Here is a 24,969-nt window from a genome sequence, read left to right on the forward strand (position 1 = left end):
CGCCACAGACGTGAGGGACAGCTAACACAGGACAGAATGAACTGAGTAACACCAACGCTGTTTTCTTTCTCTTTTTCATTCATTCGAATTTGTTCTGTTCCTTGCAATTGAATTTGAGAAGCATCATCCATTTTTTCTTTCTGGGGACCTCCGAATACCCCTGCATCGCCCTGAAAGTGGTTCAGTTGGAACAACAAAAAGATGTCGGCTCGATTGATGAAGAAGGTTCTGAACGAGCAACACCACCTTCAGCAACACGTGAGCGAAGAAGAAGAAGAAGAGAACGATTCTGAGCCCATCACTCGTTCCTCCATCAACCCCTTTGACCTTCTTAACGACCAAGATTCTGAACCCGAAAACCAGGTTTTTAAAAAACCCCACCTTGTTCATTTCGATTCAAACTTTGATTTTGTGAAGCATTACCCTGTTTACCCATTTGAGGTTTTCATGTCGTTCCTATCTTTTTGTTGCTATCATGCACCACGAAATTGGATTAGATAGATTTTGTAAATCTGCCTTTGTATTTGCGAATAGGTCAGAAACAAACAACTATGGAATCTGAATTTAGGTTGAGGTTATAATTTATCGTTATTCTTTTTTTGTTAATTAAATGTTTCAGCATTTAGTATAATAGAATGGTGTAGGCCCTGAGTTGAATAAATGTCTCACTAGTTGGATGTGTGTGGCTTCTACAAAAGTTAACTGCGTAAGTTAATTTTAGCACATGGGAGAAGTCCAATTCATTTTAGGCTTTCCTATTTTCTTCTCTTATAAGTGATTATAGAGAAACTTAGAATCGCATGAAGTATTTCTTTCTTACAAAAAAAAAAATTAGTATTTGATTTTTTACAAGAACTTTTTGGATGTTGAACCTCAAATTTATTCTTAGATTCTTGTTTGTCCAAACGGAGGTCAAGATTAAGGAGTATGCTTCTTAGTTGTTACTTGATGTTGCTGTTTTGGCTGCAGGAAAATGAGTTGGCATCCTCCCATGAAACTTTGGCGAGTTATGATAAAGAGGAGTCATCTTCATTGAAACCTACTGCTGAGGTTTCCACATCAAATCCAAAATCGAAGAAAAAGAAAAAGAAGAAAACCAAGGATAATGCTGCTGCTGCAAATAAAACGGCAGATGATAAAGAATTGGACTTGATTCTAGAAGATTTATCTCTGAATGTCAACTCGTCGGCTGAGCAACCTGTTTCTGCCAAAGACAAAATTAAGTCTGTTAAACAGCAAGCAACCTCCGTATTGAAAGTGGATCCTAAATATTTGAATGCTGAAAATGAGCTGAGAAGAATATTCGGATCCAAGGTTATGAAATCATTTGAGAGCAATAATCAAGCGAGCAGTTCTAGGCAGATGCGAGGGGTGAGGGGGCGTGTACATTACAATCTTAGAAAGAGTGTTCTTGTCACTCCATCAGACAATTGGCTCCGCTGTGATGACTCTTTGTCCATGGAGTTTCTGGAGATGAAAAATGGACATAACTACTTCAGGTAATGAACTAAGGGTCATTCTTGTTCATTCTATTGATAAAATTTTCTGATCCGATTGTATATAATAAACATACAACGAACTCTGAAGTCTGGACTTATACAAGTTTCCATTTAAGAATAACCTTGAGTGGAATAAAAGTGCCTAATGGGTGAGTTAGGAAAAATAGTAATAGAAAGAGGAGGGGGAAATTTATCAATAGCATAGGAAATTACGTACTTTTGCCTGGTTATTGATTACTTTCATTACCTACAGTCTCTCTCTTCCTCTTCATATTGTTGATGGTTTTTCTTTTTAAAAGGAGGGCATGCATGATTGAGTCATCTACTGTGGGCTTTTGTTATTTATTTTCATTGTTAATGACCTCTGGGTTTGTGGAAATTCTTAACCTTAATCTGTCTGGTTTCTGACTTAGTGGATTACTTGTGAAGTTAAGAATTTAATATGCCTTTTGTACATGGCATTTAATTTCATATTTTTTACAATGTAGATATGTGCACTCGCCATCTTACTCCCAATCTCAGAGAGCATTTGAAGCTGCCAAAGCAATTAATGACATAAATGGCATAGCAAGCATATTACAGCACCGTCCTTATCATATCGATTCCCTTCTAACAATGGCAGAATATTTTGCAGTGCTGGGTGAACAGCCGATGTCTGCAGATGCTATTGCCAGGTGTCTATATGCCCTTGAATGTGCATGGCATCCCATGTTCAATCCACTGCAGGGAAGTTGCCAGTTGAAGTTCAAGCATGATACAAACAAACCTATATTTGCAGCTCTTTTCACTCACATGAAAAATTTGAACAGGCGTGGCTGTCATAGATCTGCCTTAGAGGTCTGCAAGTTGTTGCTTTCCCTGGATTCTGATGATCCTATGGGGGCTATTTTCTGCATTGACTACTTTGCTTTAAGGGCTGAGGAGTATGCATGGCTGGAGAAGTTTTCTGAAGAATATAAAAGTGATAACTCCATTTGGTTGTTTCCAAACTTCTCTTATTCCCTTGCCATTTGTCGGTTTTACCTTGAGCGTGAGGCTTGCAAAGATGATGGTATGAATACTGAAAAGTCTTCTTCATCTGATCTTATGAAACAAGCATTGATGCTTCATCCTTCAGTCATAAAGAAGCTAGTCGCCAAAGTACCATTGAAAGATCGCACATGGACAGATATTCTCAACCATGCCTTTTTCCGATCAGATCAAACAGGAATTCCATCTCTAGATCACTTGATTAATATATATGTTGAGAGAAATTATCTTATATGGAGGCTTCCTGATCTGCAAAAACTTCTTAGTGGTGCCGCGAAAACAGTGATTGAAACACTAGAAAGTAATAAAAGTGAAGTTAAGGATTGGGCTTGTGTCAGAAAAGAAGCATTTTCGTCCGAGAAAAATGAGTAAGAGATTATGTTTACTTTTTTGTTGTTTTAGCTTGATTTTGCATGCTCACTTTGTTGTCATATCTGTTGAAGTAAATTTTTATCTTGACCTGAAAAAGCATCAAATATTTGAGGGCCCATTTAGTGTTGTTTTTAATTGTAAGCTTAAAAACTTTTCAAAAACTAAAAGTGCTTATTCCCCCAAAATAAACTCCACCTCGAAAGTTTCTCATCATGTTAAAATTATTGTAATGTTGTGTATTATTGCCTTCAAGACTTGGTAAACTTTTTTCAACTTGGAATGAGCATTTGGTAGTTGAGCGATTCAAATTATGATTGAGAACTCTGCAAAGAGCTAATAACATGTAACTGAAAATTGTTGTATGATGAAGTATTCAAGTTGCGCAGAATAAAAAAATTAAGCTTACTCATGTCATGTAGGTAAGAAAGAGGGATAATTAAGGAAAAAGGAAGTAGCAATATGAATCTTATTCATTTTGAAGCTTTGGAAGCAGTTCATTTGTTTGTGTGTAATATGGCAGCACTCTTTTAACATCTATGTAGTCATTTGATTATGCTTTTTTATATGTCATTTGATTATGTTTTAATATCTATGTAGTCATTTGATTATGCTTTTTTATATGTCATTTGATTATGTTTTTTTATATGTTAGGTATGGACATTTGCTGGTATCTGATTTCTCTGATTCACTTTCATCAATTCCTCGAGAAAATCTTCAACAATTTATGGGTGTTCCAAGGATGATGGAGGACGGTATGCAGGATGAAAACCAATTTGCTAATCTGCCTGGTAATGGCCATGTTCCTCGTGGTGTTGCAAATAGGAATGCACTAGCTGTCTTATTTGAGTCAATGCTACCGTGGGTTACTTACGAAGATAGAGAAGATGGTGAACCTGATGATATCCAACATGACGACCACAGGCAAGACAATCAATGATGCTGGAGAAAACTGGCCTAATTGCTCAAAAGGCCTTTTTGAATGGAGTGTTGAACTAAATGATGAGATGGCTTTCTTGTACAGAGCGACGCCTAGGGAGCTTGATGTCTTCTGCTACTATGTCGATCATTGTCAACCATGTGGGAACGCATAAAAATGCCATATAATTTTGTGGTGTCTAATTGTAGGGATATCCATATAAAATGTTATACCATTTTCAGATGATTTACTTTCAATTTTTTGTCACTGTTTTGATAATGTAATGATCACGAGTTTAAACATGATATCGACAATTTGAGGTCAAATCTTTTATTACATGGATGGCTATAAAAAAATGAAAACATTATTTCAAAAAGTAAACCCTTAAGTATATCATGATGGTTAGAGTAGTTTTGAAGGAGCATTGGGTGCTGTTTTAGGCTCCCAACTAGTTAACCATGCGTCTAATCACTATATTAATCCATCATGGAGTTATAATCATTTTTATTTTTAAGTATATATTAATATCATTATTAGAAGTCAGTCACCATTTTTTTAAATTTAGAGTAATGTAATTAATGGATTACACTTTCCAAATTAATGTAATAAAGTTATATACTGTGAAAATCCGAGGGTGATGTCTACTTTACTGTGATGATGTTGTGGAAACAATGATGTTACAAAGATTATACACTATTATTGACACGATTTCATGATTTTTTTTAAAGCTGGTTTACCTGAATTTGGGTGAAACTATGACAGAAGTTGAGCTCAATTGTGACTGCAATAGCCACACAAATGATAGTACTCAAGTGAAGAATAGGAGGATAACAAGAGATTAAGACCTTGCAATGTGCTTGTTTATTAAAAGTAGAACTTCATAGTACAATATTCTAGACCCTGTGATGCCTATAATTATTTCTCAATGCAAACTTTATACAGACTAAATAGAGAAAAGCCATTTAACACGCCGGCCTAGGCATGCTGAGGAGGAATAAGAAATGTTTTCCTGACCCTATGGTAGGTGGAACATACTTTGTTATAAGTTCCTCCAGCTCAAGCATGCAGAGCTGTGTGACATTCTTTTCTTTTTTCCTTCTTTCTTAGCAGATTGAGCGTGTCAGTGTCAGTTTAGCCTTCAAACACAATATAAGAGAAGTGGGGGACCGAATATGGGATTGAATTAGTATGATAAAGTTATCATGTGAGTGGATTTTAACATATCATTAAGGTCACAACTATATGCAGCTAACATCATTACAACACTGCTAAGCATTATTGTCAATATCACTTAATTTATGTTTTTTTGGATTCTCTTATTGTCTGTCTTGTAAGTTGTGACCATCTGTCCACGCTCGTTTACTTTTCTGCTTTCTTTCCCAACTTGTGATGATGTTCAACCTTCTTGTCGTGAAGTTTTTCACCTTTTTTATGCTGAAATGAATGAGAATACAAGTAACTAAGAATACTCAACCTGCATTGCTTAACTTTTCTTTACCATGTTTGTTAATTAAGAAAAGAAATAAATAACATGTAATATTTTGTGACTTTATGTTTAAGTGACATATTCAGCATTGCTTTCACTTACCATTTAAGAAAATTAAAATAACTTAGCTGCGAGCTCATGGAATCAGCAAATCATTGTGTTGAAATAATGGATCATATAATCTATCGATGAGTAGGCGAACATGACTTTGTGTGGGGAGCCACAAGCAGAAAGCGAGTTGTGCTAATGTTTTGGTATTGAGGATCGTATACTATGTGGAAACTGAAAAGAAATAAAATCAATTAAGAATTAGTTTTCATATGCTACTTGATATAATGTGATACTGTGTTTTTTTCATTACTTATTCAATTTGTGCAGTTATGGAAAATATTTACACAAGGATGGGTTAATTTATTAATCATAAATAAGTTATTATAATGTTAAACACGTACTTATAGCATAAAGTAGCATATATATATATATATATATATATATATATATATATATTGTAATATTACACTATTAGATTTCTTGTTATCAGTGTGAAATATCTGCAATGAAATTATCTCTTCCAAAAGACCTTTTCATGAATTGATCTGCAAAACAAAAATCCGACTCTTTATCTAAGAGTTCAATATAGTTTCACTATAACAAACGTAATATATGTTATTTAATATAGATTAGTAAGATTTACAAAAGTATTTGTCCTAATTCCTCTATAAAAGAGGAAGCTATAAACACATCCATTCAATACAACATAGGATCAAATCAAATTGATTCAAAGGGCCAAACAACAATATGTCAAGTTGTCGCAATTTGAAGAACGCTGTGATAGCATTTTTGGTTCCACTTCCCTCCATCTTCTTCTACCTCTCATTTCTCAACCACTACGACTCACCAAATTCTTCATCATCTTGGTCAAGTTTGTGGTCATGGTGCTATTACCACCCTCTTGTATTAGCCAACACTCTCTTCTTCCTCAACGTCAATGTTCTCTTCTGGGTCATAGGCGTAATCCAGTCCAGCCACTGGGTATACTCAAAGCCCCCCAATTTTTTTTCTTCTTCATTCACCCACTTTCACATTTCCTTCCAAGTTGACGTCTTTTGATGTTGATGGTGCAGATGATTGACCCCTATTGGACTGTGATACCTGTGATGCTTGTTCATTACTATGCCACTCACCCTTTGGCTAATTATGATTTGTGGAGGTCGAGGATCGTGGTTTTATTGACTTGGGTGTGGAGTGTGAGGCTCACTCATAACTATTTCAGGAGAGAAGGGTGGCAGTGGGGTGCCAGAGAAGACTGGCGTTTCACTGAGATGAGTGAACAGTACGGAAAGCAATGGTGGTGGATTTCATTCTTTGCAGTCTATGTCTCCCAACAGGTAAACTTTTCTCATTGGTCTCCTTTTATTCATTGGTGTCAAAATGAAGTTTAGAGGAAGGAATAGATTCATGGACACTCACATGCTAGTGTACACCAAGTGAAAAAACTGTACAGTGTAGATGATATGATGTGCCAAGCAGAAAAAGATAGAGAAAAATACGAGTGACGATGAGGTGTTTTCACTATTAAGGTGTCTACAGAAACCTACCCTTAAATGAACCTAATGAGATTCTTTGAATTTTATGTTAATGGGACGATCTGAATCTTGTCCTGACTTGACATTTTGGAGCTGACAGTAAGAACCTGAACCAATTTTGATGTTACCTTGTAATTTGAGACGATTTATTGCATTGTGCAATAAGAGAAGATGATAGAGTTCATTCATTATATAAGCATTGCACTCTAAAGTAAATATTAGAAATTTCTTGACTGCAAGTGGATGTAAGGTACATAACCACGTTAATTCTGTATTTTTTTTCTTGTACGGCTTCATTGTTGAATGATGTATATGCTGTAACCAAACAACTTGAACCTGCTTCTTACGTGTTTGGTTTGTTGGTTTTCTTTTTTTTTTTTTTTTTATTGAATTGACTGTTTTCATTTTGGTATGTGATTCTTGTCTATGCAGATGTTTTTGATTGCATTGTCCCTTCCCTTGTATGCGGTCCATACTGTCAGTCAGCCATTGAGCATGTGGGACTTGGCAGCTACAGCTATCTGTTTATGTGGCATTGTGATAGCATACTTTTCTGATACACAGCTCTATGAGTTTGTGAATAGAAACAACAAGCTGAAGGAGCTCGGTAAACCTGTCGCTCCTGTTCTTGACAGTGGCTTGTGGTATTACTGCCGGCATCCGAATTACTTTGGTGAGCAGCTGTGGTGGTGGGGGCTGGCTGTATTTGCTTGGAATCTGGGACTTGGGTGGACCTTTATTGGAGCTTTGGTTAATACTATGTGTTTGGCTTATGTGACTAAGCTTGTGGAGGACCGAATGTTGAAAAAAGAAAGTAGAGCAAAAGCGTTTAGACTATATCAAAAGACAACTTCTGTGTGGATACCTTGGTTCAAGTCCTCTCCTTCAGGAGTTAAAAATAAGAATGTTTGATCTTTTCTTGGTGCAGTGGTAATGGTTGCTTTTGTAAAACTATCATTTTTGTATCTTATAAATCTTGCATCGTTCTTATTTATTTAATGAAATCAGAAATGGTACGTGTTCTATATATGTATTTTGCTGTAATGTTGTATAAAATCTTAATGCATCCGCTACATTTGGAGTTGTACTTCCTGAATCTGGCTTTTCAGCTTCAAAATGTCTGATAGTGTATTTGGCTGTGCATATACATTCACTAGCCCTTTTACCTAGGCTTCTTTCTGTTCACGGGAAAACCTGGAGCCCTAAAGAAATATTTTACAGTTATTTTTGGACCATTGAACCATAACTAGTGTTTTTAACCAGTTCAATTACTTGTGTTGTCTAATTTTAAAAATATTGCTATTTCAGATCATGATTTCATGTTATAAAATGCGCCATCAATTTAGATGCTCTGTCATGGTTGCAAATTGATATCTAATGAATGTATATTTCCCTAACCTTCAAACATTGCCATGAATCGTGAGAGCCCCCAAAAATACAGAAATCAAAGAAGTAGAATATACCACCATGTAGGGTGGGAAAGAGATATATCCATCTAAATTTTCTTGCATGGAGAGCTTTGACGTGTGTTGGCCATTTACTTTTAGACCATTGAACAGAATGCATATGCCAGAGGTTTTGGTTTGAGATTCTGAACCATGTAAAGAAAAATGTTTGCTCAGGTTAGTGCCTATTTGCATATTCCATAATGTAGAGGACATATAATAATTTCAGTGAAACAAGAGTCACAAAAGTTACATTTTGACTCAAGAATGTAGTGAGTTCAGGGATGTTTTGCAGCTATTGAACAAGTGCTATTAGTGTTGACCTGAAATTAGAGTTTTGTTCTGATAGTTAAGTGATTGGGTGAGACACATCTTGGGATTAGACTTCATTAGTCAACTCTTTTCAGTGTTAGTAATTTTTCCTTCAGTTTTCCCCTAAATTTTGGGAAACAAGTTTGAGATAGATTTAGAGGATCCTCTGGCGATATGTTCTGAGGTGGCTCTGCACCAAGAAGTCTAATAACAATCAGGCCTCATCTTCCTACAACCCAAAAATCTCAGCCATTAGTACCCCATATAAATTCCTGATCAGATGATCTTGAATATAAAACTTTTAATTCCGGATTAACCTTGTTCATAATAAAAATGGTTGCTGATTGGGTTTTTTGGAGTATAGGAAGGATAAACCTAACCCCATTAGTCCAAAAAAACAAATAAGCCCAAGGGTGTTCGGATATCTACTACAAGGGGTGTGTTTGGATATATACAAGAATGATAATGAATAGAAAATTATTCTTTCCAATACAAATGGAAGAAGTAATGTGAGTGTTAGATCGAATTGAAAGTGGGTGATGGAGCTTGAATTCAAATACATACTAGGTATGTTCTACACTCACCATACACTGCAGCAGATTTCTTAAAAATCAACCAACCACCACTGAGAATCAAAGGATTGAAATGATCACATATAGGTTTAGTATTACCTCCATGCAAGGATGAAAACTGATCATTGGAAGTTACACTTTCTTCTCAAAATTTTGTCATCTCTTTATTATTGCTGTTTACTGATTAGGTCATTAGAGTTGTAGGTATCTTGCTACCAACATTCACTTGGGACCGCAAAGGAGGACTTCCATACCATTTTGAATTTGAAGCAGAGGTTACTGTAGAACAAAGTTTTGTCGGAAAATTCTACATTCTCTATCTTCACTCCTGAAGTGGTACTTTTGTGTATGTTTGTGTGCGTATTTGCGTTGAACAACTTTGACTAATGTTAATTAATTTTGAGATCAAATATGACAAAAGTAGTTTTCATAGTATTTAAAATTACAATTCTACATTTGATTACAATTGACTACAAAGAGAAGTACGTCTATGTTCCACTTGTGTTTGACCATTCTTAAAGAAAATAGGAGAATTTAAAATCAAATCTGCAATTTCTATGTTTTGTTGTGATAACGTTTAATACCTTCGTAAATTTCTTGGCAGTCTCAGCACTTCAATTTGCCATTATAGCCTGGTAACTGCAAGCAACATAAGGAGAATCACATACTCTTCATTCATATTTGTTCTGATAATATTAGTCCCCGCAGTCCCCAGTTCAAATACAACTCCTTAGTTTCTTGGTCCATCCTCAAGAAAACGTGGTCTGGACAAACATTTTTGTAAAGTGGTGTGAAATTTTGAACTAGTTTAGTGCGTCGTGGTCACGTTACACAAGTGTGTTGCAATGCGCGTGTAGAACGTTCCCTTCTGTTTTTCTACCATTATGGTATGTCTTAAAGTAACGAAATACCAGTAAAAGTCTTGGTCTTGGACATCTTTTTGCTACACTCTTTATCATTTGGCGAACGAGCTGCAGAAATTAGAAAATAGTGAGTCAAAGGGTGCTTTGGAAAAATTGTATTGTTAACATTTCTCTATCCTAAACCAAAAGAAAAGTTAAATAAGCAAGTGGGGAATGTGGAACTGTAGTGATCTTATTCCATCATGGGCATGTTGCATGCTTGTGAAAATTTTGATGCACATGTAGAAAGTTCCCCCCATTTTACACTATTTTGGTGTCTCCAAAGGAACAGAACCTCCCCCTATGCTTAATGCTTTTGTTTTTTTCCCTTACTGATTAGGATGCTAACGATTGATGTGTTAATAAAGATAACTTGTGACTATCAACCTCAAGTTTGCTTACTAGTCTTAACAGAAGAGGATGATGTATCACAGACTGAACAGTGACACCACTGGTAAGCGAAAAAACAATGAGATATCCCAAATTCCTTCCATGTGAGGAAAATTAACTGCTATTATCAAAGACTGGACCATTAACTTTTGTAGTAGTTAAGATTTTGATTAATTATAGTATAATTTGAGCTACATGTAAACATCCACTTTGAAACTGTTTGATTCCGAATCAGGGTTGAACAGTGAAAGAATCCTGACCATAACTACAAGCATTGGTTGTCATTTTTGTACTAACGTCCAGAAGACACGTTAGAGATGCATACTTGTGAAGGGAAATGAATATTATTAAATGAATAAAATAAGATTAAACTGACCTGGCCAAGAGACAAAACATAAACCAGTGGATGAGAAGAATGAAGGAAACTTTTGAGAAAGACCCTTTTGTGATGGACAATTTACATACCATTGGTGCTATTTGTCAATTAAAGAATATTTTACTAGATCATTGTAACCTTCATTCTGGAATCTGAATTCAATAACAGTTATCCATTATAATTGAAAAATACAATATGGTTCTATATTGGGGGTTTTCTATATTTTTTCTTTCCTTTAGTGACCACTTACATATTCAGACAAAACAAAACCAGAGGGGGAAATAAAAGTAAAATGCAGATCCCTTTCTGTACAGGTTTCACAGATAATAATTGCCACGAGTGTTCAATGGAGACAATAGCAGAGGTTGACACATTCAATGAGCTCTTAAATATATAATAAATGTCATATGCCCTGCAGTCTAGTTTTTCACGCATATTAAATTCATTTCTACTGTCTAGGTTTGAGTAGCTATAATTAGGTGAGTCTTAAATATGCTGATATCCTTTGAATTAAATTCAAAGAAAAATCTTTCCATTAAAATTAATTAAGAGATTAACTAGTACCAAAACAAATCAAGACATTTAGGATAGTTCTACTTTTTTCTTTTATTGTTAAACCTTTAGTTTATATGATAATGTAATGCTTTTTATTTGTTTCTTTTTTCTAGAAGAAACTCATTATTGACCAGCCAACAGAAAAAAGTGAATTTCATTACTTTATAGTACTTTTTTTCTAGTTTTGTCTCCAAGTAAATTTCCCATAGTTAAAAAAATCATACGAAATTCCCTATGAGATTACAAAATGATCATGCACTATACATTTTGTGATGGAGGAAACAGAATCATGTCATGACTCTTTGAATTTATCTCTGAGAGAATATCCTTTGGAAGTTGCCAGTTGGCCCATGCTTAATTACTTTGGTTCAATCTATCTAACTAAGCTTATCATCAACCTGACACTCAGACAAGGACATCCCCAACAATTTTTTCGTGTTCCTAGTTCACACAGGCACATTCTGATGTTACTGTTCATTTCACGTTGTCTTCTTCCTATATAAAAAATCCAAAGCCATGAAAAATATTTAATTACCAAAGAAAACACAGAGAAGGACCTTACTTTACTTTCCAAAGTGGCCAAGCTCAAGCCTATATATCTTCTTGCTACTTCAACCCCACAAGGAGTACTGGTACAATTTGAGTTTTTCTTTTGTGTTTGGCTCCCAAATTCCCAAAAACAGTGATGATTTCTGGTAAAAGAAATGTTTTTGGTACCAAGGGGAGAACGGGTTTAGATTTCATGGTTTTGGTGTCAACAGTATGGTGGCTTTGTTTGACTGCTTTCAGTGTCTCGGCTACAACACAAGCAGACCCCCCATCACCTCAACCGAATCAAAAGCTAAGGTTTGGCCAAAATGGAGAATTCAAGATATTGCAGGTGGCAGATATGCACTATGCAAATGGCAAGAGCACACCTTGCTTGAATGTGCTCCCTTCTCAGAATTTTTCTTGCTCTGACCTTAATACTACTGTCTTTATTAACAGAATGATCCAAGCTGAGAGGCCTAATCTTATTGTCTTCACCGGTAACTAGTCTTGCTTTTAGTTATCATTTCATTTGATTTCTAATCGTTTGATATTTTGGCTTCTTAGTTTTAAGAAAATGACCTTTTCCCTTCATTCTTTCGAGTGGAACGTTTCTACTTTCTTGGATAATAATATTATATACCCAAATTATTTGATAAGAAATCAAAGACAAAGAGCAAGCTATTCTATTTAGTTGTAGCCGGATGGAAATGAAATGAACTCGAGTTAGAATCTTGTTTTTGTAGCTTGTAGTTTCTTTTTACGTTGGTTAATCATCATTTGCACATCTATTTCGAAGCTATAAGTTTCCTTGGTTAATGATATATGATATAACCTATGGAGAATGTTTGCTGTGGTATAACAGGAGACAATATCTTTGGGTTTGATTGCACGGATTCAGCTAAATCCTTGGAGGCTGCATTTGCTCCTGCAATTGCATCAAACATTCCTTGGGTAGCTGTTTTGGGCAACCATGACCAGGAAGGAACCCTCTCTAGGGAAGGGGTGATGAAGCATATTGTTGGGATGAAAAACACCTTATCTAAATTCAATCCTCCTGAAGCACATATCATTGATGGTTTTGGGAACTATAACTTGGAGGTTGGAGGAGTTGAAGGCTCTGATTTTGAAAATAAATCAGTTCTCAACCTATACTTTCTTGATAGTGGAGATTATTCCAAAGTTTCTACAATTTTTGGTTATGATTGGATCAAGCCCTCCCAGCAACTTTGGTTCCAACGAACATCTGCAAAGCTTAAGGTTCTGTTTTCATTTCCTATTGCATAAAAGAAGTTACAAATGCGCCACTTTTTCAACATTTCCAATACAAACCTTTGAAAGCAGGAACAAAATTGAAACTAGGATAACTTTTACGAAACATATTTTCTCATGTGAATGGAAATTCTCATTAAACATGTGCTTATTGTTCAGTTTTCATTGGTGAGTTAGGATTGACCTCTAACTCTTTCTGTATCCTGCAGAAAGCATATATAAGTGGACCCTTGCCTCAGAAAGATGCTGCTCCTGGTCTTACATATTTCCACATCCCTCTGCCAGAATATGCTAGTTTTGATTCATCAAACATGACTGGTGTGAAACTGGAACCGGATGGTAATGGCATTAGCTCTGCTTCTGTGAACTCTGGCTTCTTCACAACCTTGGTTTCAGCAGGAGATGTGAAGGCAGTTTTCACTGGCCATGATCACCTCAATGATTTCTGTGGAAATCTTATGAATATACAACTTTGTTATGCTGGGGGATTTGGATACCATGCTTATGGAAAGGCAGGGTGGCCTAGGAGAGCAAGAGTGGTGGTAGCTAGCTTGGAGAAAACAGAGAAAGGAAACTGGGGAGATGTTAAGTCAATTAAAACATGGAAACGCCTTGATGATCAACATCTTACTGGAATTGATGGCGAGGTCCTATGGAGCAAGAACTCTCAGTGGTAAGATATCCTGTGATACTTATAAAACTACTCTTGCTCTGCATAAACTGGTTACAGGCTGAAAAGGATGGAAGTTATCACAAGATTTGTCTGAGAGATGCGTGTTGGTCACAAAGAAAATGAAAAATTAGGAAACAATTGCTCATAGAAATAAAAGTTAGAAATGAATATCATAATTGAACATTTTTTCGTAAGAAAATATGGAAGGCCACTGTGCTGACAACTGAATTTTTTGAGTTGAGTCCTCCAAGAGTAAGTGGCATCATGAATTGTCCTATTCTGATTTCTTTTGATTCATCATGGCTAGGCAACAATGCTACTATTTCATTCTCAGATTTTCTCATCATCTTTCTATACATGTTTACTTCTTTCTTTTGTTTTGAACTCACAAAGGAAACACATTACATTTCTCTTTTTTTTTTTTCTTTTCACTTCATTTAGTATCAATTCACAGACAGTGCCATTCTACTGGTCCATGCTACAGCTCCTTGGATGGGTTTCCATCACTTTGGCTTGGTAGGCGCAGTCCCTCAAGGAGCTACTGTGTCTAAGTATTCTATAAATCTAATAAGGAAGTTCATCACTGTACTTCTCCAATAAAGATACCACGTTTCAACACTTTCAGCAATTTCATTGCATTTGAAATAGTTAAGGACCAGAACTCGGTAAATTAGGAAGATGTAGAGTTATGTGTTATCAAGTATTCTACTTTGCTTGTATGAAAAAGAATTTGAACTAAAGTGATTAAATGTCCAAAGATTTTAATAGTTAAAAAATATCATAGAATACTAGAATCTCGCCTTAGGGGACCTGGGCATGTTGTGAAGAAGACTAGAAAATGTTCCAATAAGGAAAGTAAATTAGATGGTATCATAATCGTTAGACAATAATTTATCTGATTTGCTGACGTTACATAATTTATTTGTTTTTTTATTTTATTTCATGTTATCTATTTGGAGTCATGGTATTTTGGTTTTCATTGCAGATGTCCAAAGATAAAAACCAAATGGAGGTGATTGAGAATTTGAAAATTATGCAGACAGATATTGATATCCACATGAGGCTATTTTGTATTGAGTTGCTATACGATAAATTTTATTGAGAGGAATTTGATTGTCTTTATTATAGATTTTGTTCTGTAATAGAAGTTAGCCTGCTAAGATTAGAATAGGACTCAAAGCTTCATAAAGAAGAAGTAGAATTACAACTATTCATACTCCATACCAACTTGTATGATCATGTCATTATTTCAAGTTTTTATATGTGGCCTTGAAACCAGAAGATGTTTTGTTGTTATTTTTGTCTGAGGATAAAAGAAACGCAATATCATAAGAAAACTCCCTTAAATGAGTGTGGGTTGCTTTCAAAATGGCAACTGGCATGCCACCAATATTGGTAAATTAGTGAGTTGCTTTCAAAATTTGTGTTCTCATTTACTTTCTTCTTATAAACACTCCACCTTAAGAATTGTTAATAGCATTGCGTGATATTAAAAGTAGTTCTCAGGGAGAGAAAAGCTCAATGGCAAACTTATTGTGAAGATTTCAGAGCTATAAGTTTTAATTTCCAATAAAAAGGGGATAAAACTGAAATTATATGCTAACTTTTCACATATTTTTCAGTGCGTTTTCTCTGTATGGTTATGAGATAAATATAATCGATTAAGAGCATTGATTTTTTAGGAAATGCGAAATGAAGATTAACTAAGCAACCAAGGAGCATCAAATGTCCCCTGTGCTAGTTACCATCATATAGTGTTGCAGTCTTATCATGCATGCATTCCTTCCTGAATTTACATTAAATGCATCTAAACTTAAATAGGTATTTGTACATTGAATCATCAATCTGTGCATGATAATAGAAGTAGCCATTTTACAAGCTTTCACCGACACAAACCCTCCCCTCTAAAGACATTTAAGTCTTACAACTTAGTTAAACAGATTTGCCAATGTTTCTCCATGACTTGCAATAATAGAGTTGTTCCATCCCTTCTTACTTGGGAGTGAAAGCCTGTAGCAGTAACAGATAAAATCAGCACAAACAACAATAAATGAACAAAACTTACACAGTTATATGCGTGCTTTTAGTATTATTCTCCAATCGGTATTTTATTATATACAATTCGGCTAACTAAGACTTCCATGAAATGTCAACATACTACAGAAATAAAACTCTAATTTTGATAGGAAAGTGACCACCAAAGTAAATTAGTGAAATCATTAGGCAAGACCCAGTTGTAAAATGAACTTACAGCAAAAATAGTAGCATGACCCGGATCTGCAAGGTGAGCAAAGAGGTTGTCAATAGGACCAGTGCCAGTGTATATGTGCTGGAACCATGCACCTATCACAGCCAACATGGCCAACCTCCCATTCTTGATCTCCTTTGTTCTCAACTCTTTGATCTTCTCAGGAGAACCACTTCCCCAGCCAAGTGGGTCAAACCAAAGCCCACCTGGGTACCCAACATCAGTTCCTGTGAGCTTGTTGTTGGGAAAGATGGGGTCAGTGTTGACACAGCCTGGCTTGATGATGTCAGCCCATCTTCTACCCTCAGCCCACCCAATGAAAATGAGCTCAACTATGAACAGTGTGGTAGTGTCTGTGAAGTACTCCAACTCTCCAGCAGTGTACCATGAAGGGGTGTTAAGGACACCAATCTTTGTGAGGAATTCTGGGATGAAAATGCCAGCCGCACCCAACATGGCCCATCTGGAGTGCACAATCTCTGCCTGAACATTCCATCTCAAGCTCTCAGGATCAGATCCTGCCGAACCACAACATACTTTTGTTGTCACTCACTTGAATTCTCAAGAAAGAATAGTCTAATATTATTGCTGGAACTTATTCGGAATATTTTGAAAGTGATGATTGCTTACCAAGACCGAGGGGATCAAAACCAAAATCTCCAGGCAAACTGCCATCTAGCCATGGAGGAGGGGTGCTTCCTGGGAACCACAGAGGCCTATCAGGGTCAGCAACTGCGCACACTGTAGCGCTGGATCGTGCTCCAACTGGTGCTGTGAAACTGTTCATCCTCAGTTTTCTTCCACTGAGAAAAGAAGCTTTTGCGGTTCCCAACAGTGATCCATTTTTCGAACTGCATGCAATTCCATTAGTACTCAGTAATAGGTTCAATATCATTGAATGGTCAAGCTAAGGATGATCATATTAGTATATACGTGAATTCAATCACAGGTTTTCAAAGTTTCATCATTTTAGTTAGAGGACAATGCATGAAACATTTGACGTAGCGTTTTGTAATACAAGTAATAATATGCATGGGCACGTGGGAACTATGAACTTGCCTTGGGGTGGAGATGGCAACAGCTGCAATGGCAGAGGAAGCACAGGAGGAAGCCATGGCAGGCTTTGAAATGTTAGCTCTGTGAGTTGCTGTGTTGTGGTGATTAAAATGATGAGAGGGAAGAGAATGCAATTTTGTTAAATGTATGTTCTTATCTCAAAGGATAGGAGTGTGAATCAGAAATTAGATGGTGAGTTGCCACGTGGCATGCAGAATCTCATAGGATAGGTTTTCTTTCAAAAATCAGAATCTAGTGGTTCACATTTGTCAGACCATGAAACCACTGCAACCACAAGACAGATTCTTCCATGTTGTTGACTGTCTTTACTCCACACAACCCCAATGACCATTTGTGTGGGAATCATTGACCTTAGGTAGATATAAATTAAAGGTTTAAATATTTTTTATTCCTTATAAGTTGATGTTCAGCCTCTTTTTTAAAAATATCAATTTTTGGTTCGTATTAAATTAATTCCAACAGTTAACGAAATCAATGAAATATGTATCAAATTAGTCTCATCTATATTCTTTCATACTTGTGGGCTCTTTGAAGGTTGCAAAATCTCCATATCTGGATGGCAACTTGGTACATATTTCATTGATTTCGTTGGCAACTTGGTATATATTTCATTGATTTCATTAACTGCTGGAACTCATTTGATACATTTTTTTATAACTTAGGGACCAAAGGTTGATATTTTTAAAAGCGAAGACTAAACTGAACACCACCTTATAACTAAGGATCAATAAAAAATTTAAACCTAAATTAAATGATACATATCTAAAGAAGAATTGATATAATAATTTATTTTTTACATTTTTAATTTTAATAAAAAAGTCTCTATTTTAAACTTATATTTTTTCAAAAGATTCAAAATGTAAATCTACAATTCTTTAAAAATATTAAAAATGTAAATGTGAAGTGGCATTTATAATTTAAAAAATTGTATATTTGTAAAAAAAAATACATCTTTTTAAATTATTTCAAATATATTAAAATATAAAAATTACAAGTGTCATTTGTATTTATATTTTTAATATTTTAAAAAATATAAATTTAATACGGGTATTTATTTTTAAGTTTAATTTCAATATTTAGGAAAAATTATTTATGTATAAATTTTAAAGAATTATTATTATTATTATTATTATTATATATATATATATATATATATATATATTATACAATTAAACTTAATTACTAATTTTATTTTATTTTGAAGAGGGATAACACTCTTTTTTTTAAAAAAAATTAGTATTGAATTTAATCAAAATTTTAAATATAAAAAATAAATTAAATACAAGACTACCACATACATTAATACATAGATAGTGTGACACTATATTGTTATATAAATGACAAATTATGTAAATAAAATAATTAAAACACAAAAACAGGAAACTGAAAATACATACACACACACATATATATATATATATATATATATATATATATATATATATATATATATATATATATATATAATAAGTTAACGTCAATTTAATATTGAAGATTTTTACAATTAGGAAATTTTAACACGAAGACAAGAAAATTTTTTACCAAAAAATAATATAATAATTTTAGAACTAAGAGTACATATGTAATATAAATAAAAGATAATAATGTAGATTCTTCAAACAAATTAGATTTGTGTAAAAGAATTTATAAAATGAATAGTGTAGTTCAATAACATGGTGAGTGCAAATCTAATTCACTCTAAATTGAATCTTAAACGCAATTTATTTGTATTAATGTAGTTAATTTTACTGTAAAAAAGTAAATGTTGTCAATTTTATTTACTATGTAAGATTAATTGTCGGGTTTAGATAAGATTAACACTTATTGCTCTGATTCCTAGGTGGTCATGTTGAAGCTTATTTTTGCACTTCCACGAGTTCTTTCACCACCTCCAAATTTTTTATAATACCATTTGTTCATTTAATGAAACCCAACGGATTTTGTGCATTGGTGATGAAGTAATAATCTTGTTGAACCATCAACATTAATTAAATGTAACCTGTGGTTTAATATATGGTGTTTTCCACCTCCTCATTCATTAATTCTATTTCTTCTTCTTTATTTCTGATTTGACTTTGTTGTTTGGAGAGATGTGATTGTGGATGGTTTTGATGTTCGTGTTTATGGTCAGAGTGTGTTGGTGTGATTCCTATGTTAGTGGTCTCGGTAGCTATGTGGTGGTCGGTGTCGGTTTGGATCATCAGAACAAAGTTGAAGATGGACATTCAAGGTTAGAATAGTGGAACACTCTTAACCAGTGTTTGAAATGCGATTAAGGAGTTGTCGGTATTCAAACGCCAGTTAAAGGTCATTGTATTTTGAAGTATGGTTAAGGTATCCGGGTCTCTTTTTACAATAATTAACCTAGAAATTCATATGCATTTAGATTCAATCATACAATTTCTACATCCAATTCATATCCATGCATTCAGTCCATATCTCCATGCATTCAGATTCAATCCAAATATATACATATACATGCATTAACAATGGAAAACAATGGAATCACAACAAGAGTAAGAAAGGACCAACCTTAGGAAAGAAACACGCGAGTGAGATGAGATCAACCTCGAACACCACTGCCCACTACCCCTACTCGTGAGCTCTTCAATACGGAGAAGAGAACGCACTGGTGAGGAAGACACAAAAAGGGAGAGGTGCACCGAGAGAGGGAGGGAGACATAGAGAGTGAGAGAAGGAGTTGAAGGAGGAGGCGAAAGATTTTCAAGGAGATGCAAAAAAGTGTGGGTTTCGGGGGGTGTAAGGTTTGCCTTTTTAAATTTTGAAAAAGAATCCCAGTCAAAGATTCTTCTGTTGTTTCCGTTTTTTGTGCATGCCTGCAAATATTCAGAAAGGGTAATGTGGGAAAATTGGAGGTGCAGGGAGAATTTGTGGAGGTGTAGGGAAAATTTGTGGAGGTGTAGAGAGAACATCTCTTTAAATTTTGAAAAAAAATCTCAGTCAAAGATTCTTCTATTAATTATGTTTTCTGTGCAGGCCTGCAAATATTGAGAATAGTCATATGAGAAAATTGAAGGTGCGGGGAGAATTCTTGAGGTACAAGGAGGTGCGAGAGAGTGTGGGTTTCGAGGGGTGTAGTGTTTGCCTTTAAATTTTGAAAGCGAATCTCAGTCAAAGATTCTTCTATTATTTATGTTTTTTGTGCAAGCCTACAAATACTCATATGGATAATGTGGGAAAATTGGAGGTGCATGGAGAATTCATGGAGGTCCAGGGAGAACATGTCTTATTTAAGTAGTTCTTGCACTTCCACGAGTTCTCCCTGCACCTCTAAGTTTTTCATAATACCCTTTGTTCATTTAATGAAGCTCAACTAATTTTGTGCACTGGTGGTGGAGTGATGATGTTGTAGAACCACCAACATTAAATATAAAATGTGGTTTAATATACGATGCACCCCCCCTCCTTGTTCATTCACTTTGTTTGTTCTTCTTTGCTTCTGGTTTGACTTGTTGTTTTTGACTTTGTTGTTTGGAGAGTTGTGGTCGCAAGTGGTCCTGGTGTTCGTGTTCATGATCCTAGTGTGTTGGTGTGGTCCCTGTGTTGGTGCTCTCGGTGGCTGCGTGGTGGTCGTGTCAGTTTGGTTCATCAGAGCAAAGTTAAAGGTGAACATTCAATATTAAAATAGTGGAACACCCTTAACCGGTGTTTGAAATGCGGTTAAGGGGTTGTCGGCGTTCTAACGCCGGTTAAGGGTCACCGTACTTCGTAGTACGGTTAAGGCCTCCGAGTATTCTTTTACAGTAATTAACCTAGAAATACATACATATTCATATTCAATCATACAATTTCTACATCCAATCCATATCCATGCATTCAATCCATATATCCATGCATTCAGAATTAATCTAAACATATACATATACATGCATTAACAATGGGAAAATAATGGAATCACGACGAAAGAAAGAAAGGACCAACCTTAGTGCAGAAACGTGCGAGTGAGGCGAGATCCAACCACGAACACCACTGCCCACTACCCCTACTCGTGAGCTCGTCAATATGGAGAAGAAAGCGCATTGGTGAGGAAGACACAAAAAGGGAGAGGTGCACCGAGAGAAGGAGTTGAAGGAGGAGGCAAAATTTTTTCAGGGAGGAGCGAGAGAGTGTGGGTTTCGAGGGGTGTAGGGTTTGCTTTTTAAATTTTGGAATATGAATCTTTGTCAAAGATTCTTTTATTATTTCTGTTTTCCGTGTAGGCTTGCAAATATTCAGAAGGGTAATGTGAAAAAATTGGAGGTGCAGAGAGAATTCGTAGAGGTGCAAGGAGAACATCTCTTTAAATTTTGAAAAAGAATCTCAGTAAAAGATTTTTCTGTTATTCTTGTTTTCTGTGCAGGCCTACAAATATTCAAAAGAAAATATGAGAAAATTGGAGGTGCAGGGAGAATTCGTGGTTGGATCTCGTCTCACTCGTGCGTTTCTACACTAAGGTTGGTCCTCTTTTTCTTTCGTCGTGATTCCATTGTTTTTCCATTGTTAATGCATGTATATGTATATGTTTTGATCAAATATGAATGTATGGATACATGGACTAAATGCATGAATATGGATTTGATGTAGAAATTGTATGATTAAATCTGAATGCATATAAATTTTTGGGTTGATTTACTAGTGAAAGAATACTCAAAGGCCTTAATTGTACTTTGAAGTACGATGACCCTTAACCAACATTCGAACGCCACAATCCCTTAATCGCATTTAAAACATCGGTTAAGGGTGTTCCACTATTATAACCTTGAATGTCTGCCTTCAACTTTGCTCCGATGAACCAAACTTACACCGGCCGCCACGTCGTCATCGGGACTACCAATATAAGGATCATACCAACACACCGGGACCACGAACACGAACATCAGAATCACCCGCGACCACAACTCTCCAAATAACAAAATCAAACCAAAAGTAAAGAAGAAGTAGAATGAATGAACGAGGAGGTGGGGTGCAACATATATTAAACCATATTTTACATTGAATGTTGGTGGTTCGACAATATCATTACTCCATCATCGGTGCACAAAATTCATTAAACTTCGTTAAATGAACAAAGGGTATTATGAAAAACTTGAAAGTATAAATAGAACTCATGAAAGTACCTGAAAAACTGCCCCTTATTTTTTATTTTATTTTTGGATTAAATATGTTTTTCGTCGCTTAAGTATCACACGATTTTGGGTTTAGTTCCTACTCAAAATTTTTTTTCCTTTCAATCCTTTTAGTTTTAAAACTCCTACTTTTAGTTCCTAAAAAGCAACAACGTTAGATTTCCTATGAGGTGGCTAACGGCGAGCCACGTCAGATGTCACTTTCCCTGATAACTTTGTGTTACGTTTTTTTTTCTCTCTTTTACTCCTTTTTTTTGCTAAGAACCCTAATTAATTTCAAACATAAAAAACCCCTAATCTGATTTCATAAATGATTGAAGACAAGTTCGTGTAAAAGTTCTTGATTGAAGACAGGCGCAATTTGCGCGAAGTTGAACGGAGAAGACGAAGAAGCATCGAGAGATGGAGGTTGCTTCGCGTAGGTTGTTGCAGGCATAATGGCTTAGACGATGGTTGAAGGAGATGAGGGAGGCGTTTCACGATTTGGATTGTTGATTTATGGAATTTGCTATTTATGTGCGAAGGTGCGAAGAAGATGATGATGTGCGATTTCGTGAGTGCAATTTGGGGTTTTATGGTTTCTTTGCATTCAATTGGATTTTTCTTCTGCATATTTCCATGGTGATTTCGATTTAGTTATGAAGATTAGTGTAGGCACAAGTTCAGAATTTGAACTTGTGCCTTTTCTAGTATCTGAACCTGATGAGTTTATTGTTGTTTGATGGGAGAGGGAGAGAAGGGTGCTACTGCTGTTGTCGGACTTTTGATTTTTTCTAAGAATCCTAATTATTTTCAAACATAAAAAAGCTCTAATCTGATTTCATAAATGAAAACATATATGACAAATCACTTAAATCTGATTTCAAAAAATAAAAGCAACGTGGCACATAAATGGTATCAGACTGGCTTGCCGTTAGCCACCTCACAAGGAAATCTAACACCGTTATTTTTTAAGGATTAAAAATACGAGTTTTAAAACTAAAAGGACTAAAAGAAACAAATTTTTTTAGTAATGACTAAACCCAAAATCGTGTGATACTTAAGAGATGAAAAACATATTTAACCCTTTATTTTTTTATTTCCTCCACAACCATGTTTTCCATTTGTGTGCTTCCCTTTTTCAAATTGTCTATATTACTTTTTTTTAGTTTATAACTAATTGAACCTTGAAAACTTTTGTTGATCCACTAGTGTTTTTATTTATGAGTTTTTAATATATTGGATTTAATAAACATTATTATTAAAGGTAAAGGTTTGGTGGGAGTTGAAGTTAAACATGTGTGGTAGAATAATTTTTTCTTTAAGCATTTGAACAATAATATATTATCTTAATTTTTGGATTATTTATTAATAGTGTAACTTAGAAGTCTTTTAAATTGAATATATTTGAATATTAATTTTATATTTAGTGTAATTATGAATTGTACGATCTAGAAAAAACTAATTAAAACATTTCAGTGTACAAATAGTAATTATAATGATTTAAGATCCACGTTGCATAGTTTGGAAACAAAGTTTCTAGTATGGTTAAATGTGATGGTAGTTAAAAATGGATTGCAGTTAAGCTTTAATCACAAATAAGATAAGTAATATGTTTTATAATTTGTACTAATAATATGATAAGTGAGATGTATTCATATTTAAACTTAAATTTGTTACTATCAAATACAACAAATGATAAACAAAATAGACACATATGTTCTCAGGTTGGAAAGAGGTACCAAATACAAAAATGAGAAGGAGATTTAGTTGAGGAAATGAAAACATCCAATTACTAAAATTAAGAAATTGTGAATTATTTACATAGAGAGCTAAAATTTTAAAAATAAAGACATTTTAGAAAAGAAATAATTTTAGAACCCAAATAGAAGTGTTCCTTATTCATAATTTGTGAGAAGCTTGCAATGTAAAATTCTATTCTACATTATACAATTCATAAACTCAAGTTTATTTTTGAATTGTTTTTCATTATAAATTATATAATTTGAAATGTAAAATTTCATTCTGAAATCCATAATATAAATTTAGATTTTAATTTTTTTTTAAATTTGCATTACGAATTATATAATCTAAAATATAATTTACATTTAAATTGTTTTCTAAATTTACATTAGAAATTATAGAATTTTAAAATATAAATTTTCAGTACTGATTATATAATCTAGAATGTATATTTGTATTACAGATTTTACATTTCAAAATGCAAATCTACGTTCTAAATCATAATATGAAATATGTATGATTAACATTTTTAAATTTTAAATTGTATAATTAAGAATCTTTATGAATTTCACGATTCACAACTATAATTAAAATGCAAAAATATGAATTACACTATTCTTTTCTATTAATTTGAATAAAGGTACCATTGAAATTTTAGAAAGTATGGAGTGCTAAAAAGAAAACGTATGGTTGCACGAAGAAATCTCTGAAAGAAACAAAACTGAGGTTAGAAAAGAAAAGGGATTCACGAGTTGTTTTTCACTACAGTGAATTTGAAAGAGAATAATTAAATAAATTTGAAAGTAAATGAAAATAAATTTGAAAATAAAATTTATGAGAATCAATATAAGATTTAATTTATGTGACATGTTAAAAAGAAAAG

At 34.5% G+C, this 24,969-nt stretch overlaps 4 protein-coding genes across 6 annotated transcripts; 3 read left to right on the forward strand and 1 right to left on the reverse strand.

Annotated features, from left to right (window-relative positions):
• LOC106778201 (transcription factor 25) lies at positions 1-4,178 on the forward strand. Its single transcript, XM_014666139.2, has 4 exons — positions 1-363; positions 970-1,499; positions 1,988-2,896; positions 3,552-4,178. The coding sequence occupies exons 1-4, from the start codon at positions 202-204 to the stop codon at positions 3,835-3,837; spliced, it is 1,887 nt and encodes a 628-aa protein (XP_014521625.1). The 5' UTR covers positions 1-201; the 3' UTR covers positions 3,838-4,178.
• A 1,857-nt stretch (positions 4,179-6,035) lies between these two features.
• Positions 6,036-8,029, forward strand: LOC106778168 (uncharacterized protein C594.04c). Its single transcript, XM_014666096.2, has 3 exons — positions 6,036-6,334; positions 6,427-6,690; positions 7,321-8,029. The coding sequence occupies exons 1-3, from the start codon at positions 6,101-6,103 to the stop codon at positions 7,798-7,800; spliced, it is 978 nt and encodes a 325-aa protein (XP_014521582.1). The 5' UTR covers positions 6,036-6,100; the 3' UTR covers positions 7,801-8,029.
• A 3,805-nt stretch (positions 8,030-11,834) lies between these two features.
• On the forward strand, positions 11,835-15,245 carry LOC106778183 (probable inactive purple acid phosphatase 29). 3 transcript variants are annotated; one of them, XR_001377010.2, is made up of 5 exons: positions 11,835-12,468; positions 12,834-13,228; positions 13,450-13,913; positions 14,355-14,560; positions 14,899-15,245. XR_001377010.2 is itself a non-coding variant. In XM_022776058.1 (5 exons), coding segments are annotated over exons 1-5 (1,278 nt in total). In that variant the 5' UTR covers positions 11,836-12,125; the 3' UTR covers positions 14,900-15,245. The 3 variants fall into 3 exon arrangements, 2 of the variants coding, with proteins under 2 accessions (XP_022631779.1, XP_014521605.1); XM_022776058.1 differs by having other exon boundaries at positions 11,836-12,468; positions 14,355-14,429; XM_014666119.2 differs by lacking the exon at positions 14,355-14,560 and having other exon boundaries at positions 11,841-12,468.
• A 316-nt stretch (positions 15,246-15,561) lies between these two features.
• On the reverse strand, positions 15,562-17,348 carry LOC106778184 (chlorophyll a-b binding protein, chloroplastic). Its single transcript, XM_014666120.2, has 4 exons — positions 17,221-17,348; positions 16,792-17,012; positions 16,165-16,679; positions 15,562-15,923 (listed from the first exon to the last, which is right to left on the reverse strand). The coding sequence occupies exons 1-4, from the start codon at positions 17,274-17,276 to the stop codon at positions 15,906-15,908; spliced, it is 810 nt and encodes a 269-aa protein (XP_014521606.1). The 5' UTR covers positions 17,277-17,348; the 3' UTR covers positions 15,562-15,905.
• Between the last annotated feature and the right edge of the window lie 7,621 nt (positions 17,349-24,969).

This window comes from Vigna radiata, unplaced genomic scaffold (assembly GCF_000741045.1).
Source record: "Vigna radiata var. radiata cultivar VC1973A unplaced genomic scaffold, Vradiata_ver6 scaffold_215, whole genome shotgun sequence".
In the NCBI taxonomy this organism is placed as follows: domain Eukaryota; kingdom Viridiplantae; phylum Streptophyta; class Magnoliopsida; order Fabales; family Fabaceae; genus Vigna; species Vigna radiata.